This window comes from Monocercomonoides exilis (assembly GCF_001643675.1).
Source record: "Monocercomonoides exilis strain PA203 chromosome Unknown scaffold27-1312184, whole genome shotgun sequence".
Taxonomy (NCBI): domain Eukaryota; phylum Preaxostyla; order Oxymonadida; family Polymastigidae; genus Monocercomonoides; species Monocercomonoides exilis.
The window spans coordinates 974,720-994,870 of record NW_027150572.1 but is presented as its reverse complement, the minus strand read 5'-3'; the positions used below and the strand labels follow the sequence as shown (position 1 = coordinate 994,870).

Here is a 20,151-nt window from a genome sequence, read left to right as displayed (position 1 = left end):
GAATTTTTTAATTCTTGAAAACAGATAACTTGTAGTGATGCTGATTTTGTTCGCGGCTTTTATTCATTCTGTATCTTTTGTGATCTCAGCTCGTTTGCCTTTTTTATTTTCTCTGAAGACTTAAATGAACCAACCACTATTCAATAATTCCAAGAAAAATCACAGGCAAGCCCATTTCAGAAAAAGAATATCTTTCGTAAATATGACTGTTTCAACAATTCTTCCACGATTTTGTCTTCTTCTGACACAGACAAATCGTTCATTATTATCAACAGCTCGACTCATCTGAAATCCCTTGAATTCAGGTTCGGAGCATACTCCAGTGTTGCGCATATTGATCCATTTTCAGCTATAGTTTTGAAATCGTGTTCCATCATTGGCTCCTGTTCCGAACGTTCTCCATTTTCATCGATAGGTGGGTTAATTCATTTGGAGAATATTTCATTTTTCTCCGAAGCACACTTTTCAAGCAGTCCACCAATTATCACAGGTCAAGAAGAAAAATTGAATTTGAAGCCCAGCGGGTCGGTATTTCTTTCTCAATCCTCATTCATATCGTTGAGAATCGATTCTCCTCCATTTGTGTGTTCGATGGATGCTTTTTCTTTGTCAATCGCAAACTGCAACTTTTTCAATCTCACCTCTCCATGCTCAAAGCAAATCAACCATTCAAAAGAGATTGAAATTATTGAAATAACTTCAACGAATATGGTGAAATGCATGAATCCATACAACGGATTGATAGTCACTCCAGCCCAATATTCATTCATTTGCATCAATTCGTCATTTGACAAATGCAGCTCAAACTATTCAACAAAACAACCTTTCATATCGGGCAACAACTCGTTTTCCAATGATTTCTTTTCTGTTAGCAGTTCGGGAAATGGTGGTGCCATTCAATGCGAGCAAAATGCTTCATTGAATATCAAAAACTGCACTTTTGATCAATGCAGTACAACAAATGATGGAGGAGCAGTAAGTTTTGAATCAACAAAAGGTTCATTTATGTGTGATCATTGCATTTTTACGAACTGTCACTCAAATGAAGGAGGAGCAATTAGAATGTTTTACAACAAACAATCAACAACTCAATCAACGTTGTTTTTAAATAATAGTGGTAAAGGAAAAGGGCATATCATAATTGGCTATTTACAGAGTGGATCTCATTTATTTCAATCGAATATTTTTGAAAAAGGTGAATGCCAAACACAATACACTGGAGCATTTCACACATATCTTATAAATTCAAACATAACACTCTCAAACAATTTGTTCCAGCATAACAGTGCAAAAACTTATGCTCCATGCGTTCTTCTTGGGGATCAATATGATAATGAAACTGTAACATTTCAATGCTCATTTTGCTTGTTCCAGAACAACACTGCAGCTCAACAAAGTGGAGTGGATGTGCATATTTCAAACTCTCGTGATTGGAATTCTTTAACGAAAGACAATTTCGTTGAATGCTATTCTTTGTCCCAAGGAACAAGAGTTGTTCGTTGTTTCACACGAAATGTTTATTTGTGCACAACTTCAGAGGCACTAGATTGGCTTCCCAATTATCAAACAGATTTTCAGATCAGAGCTCATTTCAGTGAAGGAATTAATCGTGATGGTTGTGGTTTGGTGCCTTATTGCAGAACTCTGAAATATTCTCTAACCAGAAACACAAACAGCACCAATACCACAATCCTTGCAGATTCCTGTGAATTCTGTGAAGAAACAATTGAAGTTGGTTCAGAATTTGTTTCTTTAGCTGGCATTTCGAGAGAAGAAACAATTATCAGATCACTTGAAGGGAATAATGTTTTCACAGTGGAAACTGGAACTTTGGATATTAACAACTGCCACTTGAAGCACATGGATGGAGTCAATGGAACATCCAATTGTTTTCTGGTGATGAGTGGAAATGGAAAAACAACAGTGAAGAAATGTGATGTTTCTTGTGTTGATGAGCAGAATGAAGTTCACTCAAGTGTGTTCAAAGTGAATGCAGGATATGCCCTTTTGGAAGAAGTGAGAATGTTTGAGATAAGATTCTCCAGTTGCTGTGCAATTTCTTTTGAACAGGAAGCAGAGACATGCGTATTGGAGATCATTTCAACAAACTCAAGCAAATTAACAAGAGCAAATGGAGGCGGGTCTATAGCTGAAGGTACATTATCATCTGGAGGAAAGATAATTGTATCATATTGCATGCTGGAAGAAAGCGTGTGTGAAGATGGAAATGGTGGAGCAATGAGCATTTATGTGGAGGATGAAGGTAAAATTGAAGTTAACGGAACAGAATGCACAAAGTTTTCAAAATGCAGAGCTAGGAAAGCACAGAATGGACAAACCAGACAAAGCGGATATGGAGGAGGGATTTATGTTTATTTCTCTGATTCATCTCACTCGATTTCATTGACAAATGTTTCATTTGAAGAGTGCAATGCACAGGTGGGTTCGGACATATTCATTAATGGAAATGTTTTGAAAGAAATTGTGAGCAAAAATACTTTTAATTTTGTTCTCGACTTGAGCAACCTGTCAGCGTTGTGTGGAATAGAAAGATCAGCAAGTCTGGAACACATCATCCCTCTTGTGTGTTTTCTCCGTCAGTGGAACGGAGCAGTGCATGTGAATGGGAGCGAAGGAACAGATTTCAGTGGCTGTGGCTTTGATGATTGTCCTTGCCAGACAATTGAAGCAGCTGTTGCATTGCGCTTTCCTGATCAGAAAAGAATGGTAATGCTGGGAACTGGATTTGTTCTTGATAATGAAGTGCATCTTGAAGATCACGAATATGCGATTGGAGATGAGAATCTGCCCGTTTCCATAAGCGTGAATGGTATTTCACAAAAGCAGTCTGATGAACTACTGCTTGTTTCTATTTCAACTTCGATATGTGGAATCTCTTTTGTTCTTCCATCTTCTCTCAATCAACGATCTTCATTAATCCGCTCCTCTTTTGATTTGTCCAATCCCTCCACTCTTTCTCTCAGGAAATGTTCATTTCTTCTCTCTGCGCAAGAAGAAATATCTTGCGAATTGACTTATTCGCTTCTGTCTGCAACTGGAGGAAATCTCATCATTGATAGAGTTTCTGCATCAAAATTGATTTTTGGAAGATGTTCTGCTTTTGCTGCTTCATCATCAACAATGAATATTACAGAAATGATTCTGAATAACACACAAACAACTTCAACTTGTGGATTGATTTCTCTTGCAAAAGAAAATTTAATATCTTCAGCCAATTCATCGTCAAATACCTTCAGCAACAAAATGCCCAAGTCAACAGATATCCTTGTGAACAATTCTAACTTCATCAGCTGTGAAGCTCAAAACTCGTTGAAAGGAGGCTGCGTGTTCATAGAGTACTGCGAAGGAATGAAATTGGAAATCAAAGACTCGATTTTTATGCTGTGCAAAGCACCACGAGGAAAAGGAGGCGGAGCGTATCTGAATTGCGATTGTGAAGGTGAATTGTCATTTCAGTTTACGGACGACATATTCAACATGAATGATGCATTGAGCGGGAGAGACATTTTCGTGTGTTGCACAAGTCTTGAGACACAAATTAGCGAGAAACAGTTCAGATTCCACATTGAAGAACCTGCGTATAACACAAAAAATGCAATCTTCGGTTCCGATATTCACAGAGGCTCAGATGAAGAAGATGTGAACATCATCGATCTCATCATGGGTTATCGGAACGATCTGATATTCATCGGCAACGAGCTGCATGGAGGAACAATTCTGAAGAATTGCGGACGAGCAACTGTGCCATGCCTCACGCTGAATCATGGGCTGGAACGTCTGACACAGTCTTTTGAAAGTCGGATTGTTGTGAATGGAAGCAGCACAATCAGCAGCGAATGCAACCTCCAAGATCTCAGCATTCGCAGTATCTCCAAAGCAATAACATCTCTTCTCGTCAACTCTGATATCAACTGCACTCGAGACAGCTTGATGTGCTGCGCAGGAAATGTTTGGATTGAATATCAGTCCTTTATCTTTGGAATATCCTTCAGCTCACTTCACCAAACTTTCTTCTTTCTTAACTCTGGTGAAGTTAAATTCACTCGTTGCTCGTTTAAGCTTGCTGAAGCTGATTCTGTTCGAAACAGTCAACAGAATTCAATGGCTTCCATCCCATTCACTCTCCTGCTCATCGATTCATCAAATGCAATTTTACAGTCATGCGAGCTGGAAGACTCCAGCTGCAAAAACACCTGCTTCATCTGCAAGAATTCAGCAAAACTCCAAATCCAAGATTTCTCATGCAGACGAGTTGTACTTCACTCTCCTCTTGTGATAGATACGGCAAGCGCTGAGCTGTCTCACATTTGCCTTGACGCTGTCACTTGCATGACCTCTATTTTTGTGTTCGAGGAGCCAAAGAAAAACTCCTCCCTCGAATGGATAGATGCCAGAAATATAACACTGAAGAAAGGAAGCGTTTTTTCCGTGAATAACACAGTTCAAACAGAACAGAAACAGCCTTTTGTTCGGATAAATATGTCTTTTTCTTCGTTCAGAAATATCACAAGCTCTGATAGTCCATCAACCATTTTCTCTTTTGCATCTCAAATTTGTGAAGTTCACTTGCTCAACTGTAGCTGCTCTTTGTGTTCATCGTCTGGTAACAGAGGCCAACTAGCTTCATTTTCATCGCTTCCAAAACTCAAACTGGAATCGTGCACATTTGATGGAGCATCAATCAAAGAAAACGAAGGTTGCCTTCATGAAAGAAATCATGCTGATATTTTTGACAACAATGCTTCAGCTCATTCCGAAAATGTCATGAGCCTCAATCCACAAAGAAGCAAGATTTCATCTTCCACTGTTTCAGAAATATGCAGCTGGAACTCGTCGATTGTGGATATAACTTGCTGCTCAGTTGAAGACGTTAACTCTTCATTCGTCAATGCCCCATCTGGAGCATTATCAGCATCAGGTGGAGATATTCGACTTAAAAATGTGGAGTTCAGAAACAATTCGCCATCAATTCCTTTCTATGAATCTGCCCGAAGAAACATTCTCTGCGAAGATGCTGCGCAGATTGATGTGGAAAGTTTGAAAAAAGGTGATGAAGCAGCGAGCAGCTCTTCATTGTGGATCCTGAATAATGGGTGCAATCTGTCGGGCATTCCATCGATTTTAACATCTCCTTTTTTCATTCCTGCTCTTCATTCAATTCGAGCACAACAATCAGAAAATGAAATCGAATTGTTCTTCGCTGGTTCTCTTCTTCTTCCTTGCAATCTAACTTTCCAAATAATAATTAGTTCAGGAAATGAAGAACATATTGAAAGATATAATTTTGTAATTGACGATTATGTGTCAGAAAATGAAATACATTCCTCAATTTCATCTTCAGACTTTGCTTCAACCACAGGAAACACTGAAATTAGTGCGTGCATTTTGTTTGGAAATGCAGAATCTCCTTCATCAACTCAGTCATTCATTCTGAAGAATGCAAGTGTGCCAGAACCAAAAGGAGATGAAAGATTAGTCGAAGGTGGAAAAGAGGGAAAATCTTCGTGGGCATTGATTGTGATTGTAATGGCCATTGTTCTTTTAATTGTTCTCATCGCATTGATTTTGTTTGTTGTTCGTTGGAAGAAGGCGAAGAGTGAAGCAGAGGATCTGAGAGAGATTGTGAATGATAACATCAGAAAGGATCCGAAGGCGTTTGAGATGGTGACGATGGAAATATCACCTGAGGAGCAGTGGAGGAGAGTGGCAGGGGATGTTGAGAAGAAGAACGATGAGAGGATAAAGAAGAGAGTGTATGATAAAAGCTTGGGACACTCGGAGTCATCAGAGCATTTACTGAGTGAGAGCGGATCAACTGAATATATTCTTGGAAAAGACTCAGACAATATTCCTGATTGGGCATTGGAGAAAGTTGAAAAAGAAGAAGAAGAGATGAGGAAAAGAACGCCATCACCTTCCATTTCATCCACTTCATCCACATCAACCACTGATTTGGATTCAACATTTGTTCGTGGGGAGGATTTGTGTCCGACAACCTCATCGATGTCTAACTTGGTGGACGCAATGGCATGCTCATCGCCTCATGAGAAGCTCATTGTGGATCTGAGGGATTCGCTATTCATGCTGCTTCATGGAAGGAATGAAAAGAAGGAGATGGCGATTGGCACATTGAAGGAGAGAGAACAAACGGCTGCCCAAATCCTGTTCTGGGTGGCCAACCTTGCTCTCCACTCCTTTGATGAAATGGAAAATCCTCTTCAATCATTGGCCAGTCTGAATCCTCACATTGTATTGTTCTCAGAGCACATGGTCATCTGCATTGTCATGCACTCAGACTTCTTGTCTGATGATTCGGATTCTTCTTCCATCTCCTCATCAACTGTTGTGACTTCTGCCAGCGAAGAAGATGATGATGATGACTCTCTGCCCTCATCTGCGTTTGAGGATGAGGATGACTTCAAAAAAGAGTGCATGAGGTGGAAGGCACCAGAGCTGTTGATCAACAAGAAGATGGGAGCAACAAAGGAGTCAGTTGCCTTTTCGATCGGGATGATGCTGTGGGAGTGCTTGACGCTCCAGATCCCGTTCGGGGAGTATGAAGCAGAGGTGGCAGGACAGAAGATTGTGAATGGAGAGAGACCAGATCTAAGAAAAGTGCTGGAATCTTCATACGCAGAGGTGCTGCATCGCGCTTTTTCTCCTCAGCAAGGCAACCGCCCAACGCTAATTGCAATGAAAAGGGAGTTTATTCAGCGTTTCCCAGCAGGCGCTGTGATGCTCACAGTTTCAGATGCCATCGATTTCGAGAACGAAAGCGAAGGAGAGGGCAGCACCGCCGTGGAATCAAGGTCCTTGTCGAGCAGCAGTTGATTTCTGTCATTTTTTCTGTTGAGCAGCAGTATATAATTAATGAATTCTAAGAAGAGGAAATTGCCGGACTGTAATTTCTCGCTGCCTGTGTGCGCAAACAGAATATTTGAAACATAAATATCGGATTTTGAATGAATTAATGTTGCTGTAAAAAAACAGCGAAAACATGTAAATTTCTGGTCGGAAATAGGAAAAACTGATGAATAAAAATAAATGTGGTTGTTCATTTTGCTTGTCAATCAGAAGGGATTCCAATATGCGCCATTCAATCGATTTTTTGTTTCTTCTTTTTTGGATCATATCACTTCTCTCTCAAAGAGCGAGGCGTGCAACAAGCACACAAGCAAACAATTGTGCCAATTGGCAGAATTCTGATTCAAAGCCAATAAAAATCGTTCCGACTTGATGATATGCCTTGTTTGCGAATAAACTAAAAAATATTTATATTGTCATTTTATCTTTAAAAAAATAAAATAAAATAAATTCTGTATAGAAATTCCAATAAATAATGAATTTTACCATTGGATGTTGCTGACGTTGTTGGCATCTTAAATTTTGAGCTTCAAGCTGTGCCCTGCACAAATCCTTGGGGAAGTGGCATGCTCAGCATGTCGAGTCAACCAATCTCCATATCAAAGTGTATTGAAAAAAATCATTTGAAATAGCAAATAAATTATAAAGTCATACTTCCACTGTTAAAGGCCTGTTTTGGTTTTTATTTGACTTTTTATAATTTGGAAAAAATGTTTTCAAGCCCAGTTGCGGCTTATCAGAAACTTAGAGTCGATTAAAAATAATAAAGCGTATAAATCATTGCGGGTAAAAGTGCTGATTGTGGGATGATTCATTGGCAATCTCATTAACAATCCTAACATAAATATTTTTATGGTTGCCTTTTTTAATCCGAGCATTTTTGAAAAAAATCACAGCAAAATTAATATATATTTTTATTGGGAGAAAGTTAAACTGAAGCATGAATAAACATGATTTTGTGCTGACTTTAAACTTTTTTCTGTTTTTTTTTCTGTTTTTTTTTTTTTTTTTTTTTTTTTTTTTTTTTTTCTATTTAAAGAGATCTTGAGTATTTTCAATTCATATCAAATCATTTGCTTGCTTCTTTTTCTTTTAAAAAAACTGTTTTTTCTTCTTCTGTTTATTTTTTATCATGCAGTCATGAAACAAACAAAAATATCATTCGTTAATTTTTATTTCAAAGAGTTGTGCTCTTTTCCATTTAATTGATTTTTGTGTGACTAAAACTAATTATTACTCAAAATTGTTGAACTTGTTATTTGAGATTGTTAAACTAATAATTCAAAATTAATCAAATTGAGTATTTATAAACAAAAATTTTATGTGAAAAATTAATTTTTGGCTGAATGTCAGAAAGTGATGAAAATATTATATTCAGTCAATATTCGTGAAAACGATGAAAAATTGAACCCCTATTTTTAATAATTGTCAATAAACATAAAAATGTTCACTTTTTCAGAAAATATCAACAAAGATGGAATCTGCGTATTTTCAAAATTATTTCTCTTTTGATTATTAATTAATAATCCAAGAAATATTTTAAAAGAAATTATTTTATAGAGGGAAGTTATACACCACAATTCAAAAACCTGAGTTTTATAGTATTTAACCACTTATTATTCATTTACAAGCCAGAATTTATATTAAAAACCTCCGAGCTTTTGAGAAAACTCTCTTTTGAATTATGGAAAAATGAATTCTATTTAAGGGATGGATCTATTTTGATCACATTGACGTCTCACTTTCCAGATTGCAAATCAAATATTTCTCAAAAAAAACTAAATTATTCCAAGATAATGAAGCAACATGGAATTGGCTAATGAGATTTTTAACCATTTATAGCGAACAGAAGATGCCTTAAGTGATTTAAAATTTTATTCATTGAAGCTAGAGATAGTTGCAGGTATCATATGTGTTTCAGGCGTATAAAATACTGTTTATAATTGGAAATCACTTTTTTTATATGGGGGAAAATATGAACTTTCAAGCTTTTTATGCACAAAGCATGAAAAAATTGTTTCACTCATATCTTTTCTTAACTTTGTCAGATTTCAAAATAAATAAGATTCTCATATCCGTAAACTGATATCATTGATACAACAACACAATGTTTTGTGACCTCACATGTATTTCTAAAAATAAACCAATTTATTTCAAATTTTCTAATCACAAAAAGTCAATGGAAAGTGCATAATTTTTCAATGAGAATGCTTGAAGTGAAATATTTTGCCCCATTTATTTGAAATTCAAACATTTGCGACTTTTCAAAAAGAATTACCCATATATTTCTTTGTTCATCCAAAAACACAAAAATATCATCAATATTTTCTCGATAGGTATTTTTGAAAATATGGGGCAAAATATTTCACTTCAAGCATTCTCATTGAAAAATTATGCACTTTCCATTGACTTTTTGTGATTAGAAAATTTGAAATAAATTGGTTTATTTTTAGAAATACATGTGAGGTCACAAAACATTGTGTTGTTGTATCAATGATATCAGTTTACGGATATGAGAATCTTATTTATTTTGAAATCTGACAAAGTTAAGAAAAGATATGAGTGAAACAATTTTTTCATGCTTTGTGCATAAAAAGCTTGAAAGTTCATATTTTCCCCCATATAAAAAAAGTGATTTCCAATTATAAACAGTATTTTATACGCCTGAAACACATATGATACCTGCAACTATCTCTAGCTTCAATGAATAAAATTTTAAATCACTTAAGGCATCTTCTGTTCGCTATAAATGGTTAAAAATCTCATTAGCCAATTCCATGTTGCTTCATTATCTTGGAATAATTTAGTTTTTTTTGAGAAATATTTGATTTGCAATCTGGAAAGTGAGACGTCAATGTGATCAAAATAGATCCATCCCTTAAATAGAATTCATTTTTTCCATAATTCAAAAGAGAGTTTTCTCAAAAGCTCGGAGGTTTTTAATATAAATTCTGGCTTGTAAATGAATAATAAGTGGTTAAATACTATAAAACTCAGGTTTTTGAATTGTGGTGTATAACTTCCCTCTATAAAATAATTTCTTTTAAAATATTTCTTGGATTATTAATTAATAATCAAAAGAGAAATAATTTTGAAAATACGCAGATTCCATCTTTGTTGATATTTTCTGAAAAAGTGAACATTTTTATGTTTATTGACAATTATTAAAAATAGGGGTTCAATTTTTCATCGTTTTCACGAATATTGACTGAATATAATATTTTCATCACTTTCTGACATTCAGCCAAAAATTAATTTTTCACATAAAATTTTTTGTTTATAAATACTCAATTTGATTAATTTTGAATTATTAGTTTAACAATCTCAAATAACAAGTTCAACAATTTTGAGTAATAATTAGTTTTAGTCACACAAAAATCAATTAAATGGAAAAGAGCACAACTCTTTGAAATAAAAATTAACGAATGATATTTTTGTTTGTTTCATGACTGCATGATAAAAAATAAACAGAAGAAGAAAAAACAGTTTTTTTTAAAAGAAAAAGAAGCAAGCAAATGATTTGATATGAATTGAAAATACTCAAGATCTCTTTAAATAGAAAAAAAAAAAAAAAAAACAGAAAAAAAAACAGAAAAAAGTTTAAAGTCAGCACAAAATCATGTTTATTCATGCTTCAGTTTAACTTTCTCCCAATAAAAATATATATTAATTTTGCTGTGATTTTTTTTCAAAAAATGCTCGGATTAAAAAAAGGCAACCATAAAAATATTTATGTTAGGATTGTTAATGAGATTGCCAATGAATCATCCCACAATCAGCACTTTTACCCGCAATGATTTATACGCTTTATTATTTTTAATCGACTCTAAGTTTCTGATAAGCCGCAACTGGGCTTGAAAACATTTTTTTCCAAATTATAAAAAGTCAAATAAAAACCAAAACAGGCCTTTAACAGTGGAAGTATGACTTTATAATTTATTTGCTATTTCAAATGATTTTTTTCAATACACTTTGATATGGAGATTGGTTGACTCGACATGCTGAGCATGCCACTTCCCCAAGGATTTGTGCAGGGCACAGCTTGAAGCTCAAAATTTAAGATGCCAACAACGTCAGCAACATCCAATGGTAAAATTCATTATTTATTGGAATTTCTATACAGAATTTATTTTATTTTATTTTTTTAAAGATAAAATGACAATATAAATATTTTTTAGTTTATTCGCAAACAAGGCATATCATCAAGTCGGAACGATTTTTATTGGCTTTGAATCAGAATTCTGCCAATTGGCACAATTGTTTGCTTGTGTGCTTGTTGCACGCCTCGCTCTTTGAGAGAGAAGTGATATGATCCAAAAAAGAAGAAACAAAAAATCGATTGAATGGCGCATATTGGAATCCCTTCTGATTGACAAGCAAAATGAACAACCACATTTATTTTTATTCATCAGTTTTTCCTATTTCCGACCAGAAATTTACATGTTTTCGCTGTTTTTTTACAGCAACATTAATTCATTCAAAATCCGATATTTATGTTTCAAATATTCTGTTTGCGCACACAGGCAGCGAGAAATTACAGTCCGGCAATTTCCTCTTCTTAGAATTCATTAATTATATACTGCTGCTCAACAGAAAAAATGACAGAAATCAACTGCTGCTCGACAAGGACCTTGATTCCACGGCGGTGCTGCCCTCTCCTTCGCTTTCGTTCTCGAAATCGATGGCATCTGAAACTGTGAGCATCACAGCGCCTGCTGGGAAACGCTGAATAAACTCCCTTTTCATTGCAATTAGCGTTGGGCGGTTGCCTTGCTGAGGAGAAAAAGCGCGATGCAGCACCTCTGCGTATGAAGATTCCAGCACTTTTCTTAGATCTGGTCTCTCTCCATTCACAATCTTCTGTCCTGCCACCTCTGCTTCATACTCCCCGAACGGGATCTGGAGCGTCAAGCACTCCCACAGCATCATCCCGATCGAAAAGGCAACTGACTCCTTTGTTGCTCCCATCTTCTTGTTGATCAACAGCTCTGGTGCCTTCCACCTCATGCACTCTTTTTTGAAGTCATCCTCATCCTCAAACGCAGATGAGGGCAGAGAGTCATCATCATCATCTTCTTCGCTGGCAGAAGTCACAACAGTTGATGAGGAGATGGAAGAAGAATCCGAATCATCAGACAAGAAGTCTGAGTGCATGACAATGCAGATGACCATGTGCTCTGAGAACAATACAATGTGAGGATTCAGACTGGCCAATGATTGAAGAGGATTTTCCATTTCATCAAAGGAGTGGAGAGCAAGGTTGGCCACCCAGAACAGGATTTGGGCAGCCGTTTGTTCTCTCTCCTTCAATGTGCCAATCGCCATCTCCTTCTTTTCATTCCTTCCATGAAGCAGCATGAATAGCGAATCCCTCAGATCCACAATGAGCTTCTCATGAGGCGATGAGCATGCCATTGCGTCCACCAAGTTAGACATCGATGAGGTTGTCGGACACAAATCCTCCCCACGAACAAATGTTGAATCCAAATCAGTGGTTGATGTGGATGAAGTGGATGAAATGGAAGGTGATGGCGTTCTTTTCCTCATCTCTTCTTCTTCTTTTTCAACTTTCTCCAATGCCCAATCAGGAATATTGTCTGAGTCTTTTCCAAGAATATATTCAGTTGATCCGCTCTCACTCAGTAAATGCTCTGATGACTCCGAGTGTCCCAAGCTTTTATCATACACTCTCTTCTTTATCCTCTCATCGTTCTTCTTCTCAACATCCCCTGCCACTCTCCTCCACTGCTCCTCAGGTGATATTTCCATCGTCACCATCTCAAACGCCTTCGGATCCTTTCTGATGTTATCATTCACAATCTCTCTCAGATCCTCTGCTTCACTCTTCGCCTTCTTCCAACGAACAACAAACAAAATCAATGCGATGAGAACAATTAAAAGAACAATGGCCATTACAATCACAATCAATGCCCACGAAGATTTTCCCTCTTTTCCACCTTCGACTAATCTTTCATCTCCTTTTGGTTCTGGCACACTTGCATTCTTCAGAATGAATGACTGAGTTGATGAAGGAGATTCTGCATCCGCAAACAGAATACATACCCGCACTTCTGCTTCACTTGGCACACCTTCAAGCGTCTCCAAAGGAACAGAACCATGCACTTCTTCTTCTGAAATGAAGTCTGTATCATCAAACAAATGCTTCTCAACCACTTCCTCATCTCCTTCTGCTGCAACTGTTTCGAATGAGAGATTGCAAGGGAGGAGAAGCAATCCTCTGAACACAAGATTCACCTTCTCTCTTAACTTTTCAGATGATACACTCTCCAGATCAGGAATGAAAAATGGAGATGCACTTTCTCCTGGAATCCCTTCAAAACTACAGCCATCATTCAACATCCAAAGTGATGCATTTGGCAAAACTCCATCTCCTCCCTTCAAACTTTTCACATTCAATGTTCCCGAATCTGAACAGATGATATTTCTTCTCAGCGATGGATATCCTTCAATCGATGGATTGTTGTTGACAAACTCTCCTTTCTCAATTATCACATTTCCTCCACTCATTGTTATTCCACCATCTGGTGAATTTGATATGGCTATGTCTTTCATCAAAACAGAACTCTTGACAACATCAACAAGAGATCCATTCCAACCACATAATGGGTTATTATTTTTGCCATTTCTTTTGTCTTCTCCCAGATTATTATTCTTCTGATGGCTGACAGGCTCATCCGTTGCTTTTCCATCAAACAAACAGGAAACAACAGACACATCTGAACTGTCTGAAACAGACAACTGGCTTCCTTTCTCAGCAGATAGCAGACAATAAGAAAATGAACAATTAATTAAACTCACACATTTCTTATCGTTCTCAATTCTCACAACACTGTTGTTATTGGTGTTCCCATTTGATGAAATATTCTCAAATGATGAAATGGAGATTCTGAGACTTCCCTTATCTTCATCATTATTTCTTCCATTTCCACTCATGTTCAGATCTTCTTTGTTCGTTGAGATCAGACAGCCATTGCTCAATGAGATGTTGGAACAGTTCATTTTTTCAATCGAGACACTTGCACTCAGTCCAGTTGAAATAACATCAGCTGTCGATGTGAGAGAATCCAGAGTCGTTTGTGACAGCACAATTTCTGACTCATCAGAAAACAAAAGCAAGGGTTTTGCAAAAGACAGACAGCTGAATGATGTCTCGCTCATCTTCAGAACTCCTCCCCAAACAGCCATCGCATGTGAATGCAGCTCCAACGAGGGATCGGCTGCTGTGAATGTGCACTGAGACACTTCCAATGACCCATAAATTTCAGCGAATACTGCTAAGTGTGTGGCCTGAAATGAAGAGGCAAATGATATCAGGCAGCTGCGAACTGTGCAATCCTCCTCAAACAGAACCACGCTCTGAGCATCTCCAGTGAATGGAATGGATGTGCTCAGCTGGATTATTGCTTGCTGCTTTGTTGAAGGCAGGATGGACAGCCCATGCATAGTTGTTTCCGAGAGGATTGTGGATGTGGTGTTGATGAAAATGGCATTGAGCAATCCCTGCTGGATGTGGTGAACAGCAGATGAGATGCTCTTGCAGGGGTTTGTTGGCAATCCACATTGGCGAGTGTCTGTCGAATCGAGAGACACAAAGATCTGTGGTGCATACAAGAAAGTAATCAAGGGGATCAAGTCCACATCCTGCTCATCAGCATCACTCGCGCAGATGGACTTGTTTGATTGGAGCGACTCCTGGATGAAGTCAAGGGCAAAGAGTGTTTCGTTGATCTGCTGCTCGATCGACTGGCAGTTGATGAAAATATCCTTCCCCACCAGTGCATCATTCATTGTGAATCGGATCTCTGAAATCTTCAGCGGGAGAAAAGATGAGCCATCTGGGGCTGGTGCTGGTGATGGTGATGAGGGATCCACGCAATCAAGCATCATTCCTCCTCCTCTCCCAGTGACTGTCGAGCACTGGCAGAGTGTGAATGAACATTGCTTCACCTCCACCAATGATTCTCCACTCTTCACACACAACATCAGTGCCCCTCCCCTTTCACTCGTCTCGCTCGTACACCGGCTGAATGTGCACTTCTCAACAACACTCTCCATAGCATCGAACAACCCGAAACAAAGAATGGTTGCACTGTCACCAGAGCATGTGTTGTTGGAAAATGAGGATGACTGGATTTGGAGGGAGCAACAATGCTTGTCTGACACTTCGTTGTGAGCAGATGGATTCACAGGCAGATGAGATGGTGTTCTTTCGAATGACACAAGAGAGCACAAAGATATCGAGACATTCGAGATTGTTATGTTGGAAAGGGTGATTGACTGAGAAGGAAGCGAAACAAGGAGAAATGGGTGAGTGGTTGAGAACGAGGACAGTGAACAGTTATCAATCAGCAGATTTCCCTCTGAAACACTCAACAAAATGAATGAGACAGGCTCACTTGCACTTTGAGGGGTGAAAGAGCAGTGCTTCATTTCGAGATGCGATGAGGAAGTTGAGGATCTGATGAATGTTCTGTGATGGGCAAATGCTGTTGGGATGTGGAAGGAGAGAACCTCAAATGAAAGATGGATGGTCGAATGGATCATGCATTCTTCATTTCCAATCTGATCATCAACCACACCAATCCCTGACTCATTGTCTTTCCCAATGATTTCCATCGAGATTTGTTCTGATTCAACAGAAGGCGAAAGAGAAAGAGATGAGGTGAGAGAGGAAATGTGAGACACTGAGATTGATAACTCTTCATCATCATCAGAAGAACTTCCAGGAAGTGGAGTGAATTTGAGGGAGATGAGATGGGAGATAGATCTGCATGGAGCAACAGCATATCCACATCCACTGAAGTCTCCTCCTTCCTCCCCATCGACAAATCCACACCCACTGAAGTTATCCCACAGATACACCACCAGAGGAATTGCATACTGCTCGTTTGTGGTGCTCCTCTCAAACCCGCTCAACCCCCTTATATCCCTCAAGTTCACTGCCATTTTCACTCTTTCAGGAGTAATAAGTCTCGACAAGTCTGCAGCAGCAACAAACACATTATTGCCCCTTGCGGCAACACAGTTGCTGAACAGGGCAGATTCCAGCAATATATCTTCTGCATTGCCAATCATTTCAATGAATATCCCGCCTCCATTCCCCGACCCCTCCGCATCCCTTTCCTGGGCCTCGCATTTCCTCAGCTCCACAGCACACTCAGCATTCCCCAGCTGCATCGACGAGCCGCTCTCCAGCTTCACGCTCATCCCACCGCCATTCCCGTCGATGCTGATGCAGTTCTCAAACACTCCTCCAACAACAATCAGCATGCTTCCGCACTTCACAACCCCCTCGACGACGCATCCTCCGCTTCTTTCAAGTTTCATGTTACTGGCTGTGTTATTCGCAAGCTGCACAACTGCACTTCTGCTCGCATCAACCGCTCCGCTGTCGCTCATCTTTACAAAGTGGCAGCATAACGCTCCGCCTTGCCAAGCAAGTGTCGAATTCCTCAGTTCTATGCTGCTCCCTGCTTTTGCCTCAATCAGTCCAGTCTCCGCTGTTGTGGTTGTGTTTGTGAGCGACAACTTGTCCAGTCTTGCACTGGCACACGTATTCTCGACTACAAACAGGCTGACTCCGCTCATGCGCAATCCCGCTGCATTGAATTGAATGCACTCCAATGACCCGCCCTTCATGCAAATCAGCCCATAGCTCACAGCTTCTGTTTGCTGATCCATTTGTATCCCGCAAAGAGACAGCTTCAGTGTTCCGTTCAGCCCCTGGATCAGCACTGCATTGCTTGACGAGTCCGAAGGCGACAATCTGCCGGGCACAGCAAACATCACGTTTGTAATGTCCGTATTGGCTTTTGCAGCAATCATAGCTTCTGCATTTGCAGCTCGTGATGCTCCAACTCTGATCTTTTCCTGTGCCGTACACCCTATATCCCATGCTGGGCCAGTCATCTCCACTGCGTCATTCCAGACAAATCCGCTGTTCAGCACGATTATTCTTTTTGTGTTTTCAAAGTGCAGCAGTCCTGTGTACTGAACTGAACAGCATGGATACTCTTTACTTCCACATCCTCTGAAGTCGCGGCTTTTCTCTCCCCCAACAAACCCTTTTCCTCCAAATTCAATCAGGAAGGCTTTCAGCGGAACTGGCTCTGTGCCAAATCCGTCTTCGTATCCCATCAGATCGTCATCCTCCATGCTATCTGTGCCAAAGGCAATCGAATCTCTGCTAATTACTGTGCTCAGACGCGGAGCGCTCACAAACATGTTTCTGCCTTTCCACCCATCGCACAACTGAAAGTCAACGTGCTGGAACTTGAATTTTGCATCTTCCCCAGAGACAGTTACATACAACCCTCCACCCCTGCAAGCAGGTCCTTCCTTGGGAACTGTGCATTGTGAGAACAGTGCAAGTGAACTCTTTCCAATTTCCATGGAGCTCCCTTCTCCAAGGCTTGCCCAGATCCCCCCTCCATCATTGCTGCTGCATCCGCAATTTTCCAGCGAAGTGTTGTCCAGATCCAGTGTGCATGCGCTCTGAAGCGAGCCATGAATTGCTGCTCCACTTCCTGAGCTTCTCACAATCTCTGAAAATGTCGCATTTGCGCACACTGTGGATCCTCCCTCCACTGGAATTGCTGCTGCATCCGCAAATGAGAATCCCGCAATTTTGGTGCTTAACAGATTCAGTTTTCCAGCAGATGCAACAAGGATTAAGGGAGATTCGAACCTGGCAGAAGCTGGTGATTGTGCGCTTCCTGGTGCGATTATGCATTCCTCAAGAACAAAAACTCCTGATGAAGTGATCTGTGCAAGAGGGCATTCGGAGGATATCGACGAATCATGCATCAATGAAGAAGTAGTCCACCTCAACTCACCACCAGCCACACTTATCAACGGCTGTTGCAGTGGCAAAGGCGATGCAGTGATGTCTTTGCTGATGATAGTCAGCTCGTTTGAAACGCCCTTTACCAGCACTTTTATCCTCTCAACCACAAACGGACATTCGCTCAGGCTTTCAGACTCCAGCTGCACAATAGGCTCGTCCTCTGCTCCGATCCCCCACAGCGGCATTTCGAGCGCAATGGCAATTGTTTTGCACTTTCTTTCTGTCCAACCGCACATCCCTTCTCCGCTTCCACTGCCCCTGCTCACATAAATCGGATAGTTCATGCGCCGCAGCCAGCCATCGCACTCGACATCAGCCACCACCACTCTCCGTTCTTTGTTGGTGAATGTTCGGCAAGTCTCGAGCGATGTCTCATTGAACAATAACGTCACATTGCTTGCAACGTGAATATCGTGTCCTTCGTCTGATTCGGAAGTGTTGTTTCGGAATAAGCAAAAGAGGAGCTGACATGTTGATTCGTGGCTGGGATGCGTATGTATGGTTATTCCTCCTCCAAGAATTGCTGATACTAAGTTTGAAAATACACAATTTTTGATAATTGTTTTGCATTGTCCCCCAATATCAATTCCGCCTCCACCTTGATAGGTTCCATTGCATCTGCAGTTTTGGAATAAGCATTGATCAATAATGTCATTTTCATTACTAGTGTGATGATTAATTGCTCCTCCACCCATCACATCTGAACTGTTTTCAAACGAACATTTTTGAATTATCAAAGAAGATTCATCACTTATTATGCAACATCCGCCATATCTCCAGGACTGACAAAATGAGAAATTTGAAAAAGTGATTTCCAAATTTATAGCTTTATCGGATACAATTGCTCCACCACTTTCTGTTGCAATGCAATCTTTAAAGAGACATCTTATGATATTTAGGGAACTGTCTGCAGTGTGATGAATAGCCCCTCCAGGCCCTTGATAAGAACTGGCCAAAATAAAGTCAACATCGCTGAATAAAGAAACATTTGCAATAGATGTATCAACTCGCTCGGTAATTAACTCTCTTTGACGATTGCATTTGTGAAAAGAACAATTCAGAAAAGCAAAGCCTCCTTTCCTGCAGATGCTTTCAAAAAGGCTGCCATACAGTGCATTTTCGACACATTCAAACATGGACAGTTCAGCCAGCATTGTGGATGCAGAACATGAAGCAGCATGCTTTTCATTTTGAAGGACAGCTGAAGGAGACAGCGAAATGTTGGAAAAGTGTGTATTTCTGATGTGGAGGTGCTCCAGAGTGTTTGATGAAAAGAACGGCAAAGATTCTTCCAGTGAAAATGATGAAAACGATGACGAGGAAACAGACAGCATTGAATATGTAGTTTTTCTGCTCAGACTTTGCAAAGATGGATCGATCAGCGGTTGGATGGTGTGTCCTGGAGGGTGAAGCAGCACTGTCAGATTATTCAGAATCAGCACTGTGGAGCGAATGCTGATGAAGCTGCTCTGTTGTGGATTTGCAACGCACATGATGCAGGAATGAAATCCGATTTCAGGTGAATCACTGGATGAAAGAAAGTGACTATCTGGCATTTGGCTCAAGTGCAACTTCTGCAAACAAAAGGTGCAGTTAAATGAAAGCACTTTTGTTGATATAAAAGCTATTGAATCATAGGTTAATTATTTGAATAAAATAAATGATAACATTTATTTTATCAAACTTTGATGTTCACATTCTCCCATTCCTGTTAGGTGATAAAATTTAAAATCATTGGATTCACAAGTTTCATTTTCCATTTGAAAGATTGTAACTTTCAGGTCAGAATAAATGTTAAGAATTGAAAAGAATATGGAATGAATCAAAATCATTGAATGAATCATTTTTGAAATTTCAATAATATACCATTATTTTTTATTTCAGAATTTTAAGAAATTATATGAGTCAATTGATAAGCAAGAAAGAAAGCTCTCATATTAGTTAATACATATAATTATATTTGAAAACAATTTTTTAGATCGAATACATTATCGTATTATTCTCTTCAACGCACCCAATATTTTTCCTCGTTGGATATTTTTAAATAAAAAGAATGTGATAAATCATTTAATGAATAATTAAAATAAATTATAGTTTCTTTAAATTTTGTTAAACTTTTGGCACTGATAGTGGATTAAGAATAAAATGAGCGAAATACCTTTATTTATGAGAGTTACAACGATATGTTCCAAACTTATACTATTTTTCATAACTCGTCTCTCATTCCCATGTCCAATAAAATAGATAAATTAATAAATTAATAAAGGAAAAAATGATAAAAATAAGAAAAATGTTTTAAAGTGAAGAACGAAACAAAATATATTAAGCATAAAATTTAGTCACACTTTTGATGTTACTGAATGTGATTTTCTTTGAACTCTATTTCTGTTTCTTCATGA

At 38.9% G+C, this 20,151-nt stretch overlaps 2 protein-coding genes across 2 annotated transcripts; one reads left to right on the top strand and one right to left on the bottom strand.

Moving 5' to 3' along the window:
* Positions 1-591: 591 nt before the first annotated feature.
* MONOS_14699 (uncharacterized protein) lies at positions 592-4,642 on the top strand (the record flags this gene model as incomplete). Its single annotated transcript, XM_067867523.1, has 2 exons — positions 592-4,488; positions 4,583-4,642. The coding sequence occupies 2 exons, from the start codon at positions 592-594 to the stop codon at positions 4,640-4,642; spliced, it is 3,957 nt and encodes a 1,318-aa protein (XP_067726040.1).
* A 6,851-nt stretch (positions 4,643-11,493) lies between these two features.
* MONOS_13257fu16524 (uncharacterized protein) lies at positions 11,494-19,458 on the bottom strand (the record flags this gene model as incomplete). Its single annotated transcript, XM_067865945.1, has 2 exons — positions 11,494-19,376; positions 19,437-19,458. 2 exons carry the CDS (start codon positions 19,456-19,458, stop codon positions 11,494-11,496), a joined length of 7,905 nt encoding a protein of 2,634 aa, XP_067726039.1.
* Between the last annotated feature and the right edge of the window lie 693 nt (positions 19,459-20,151).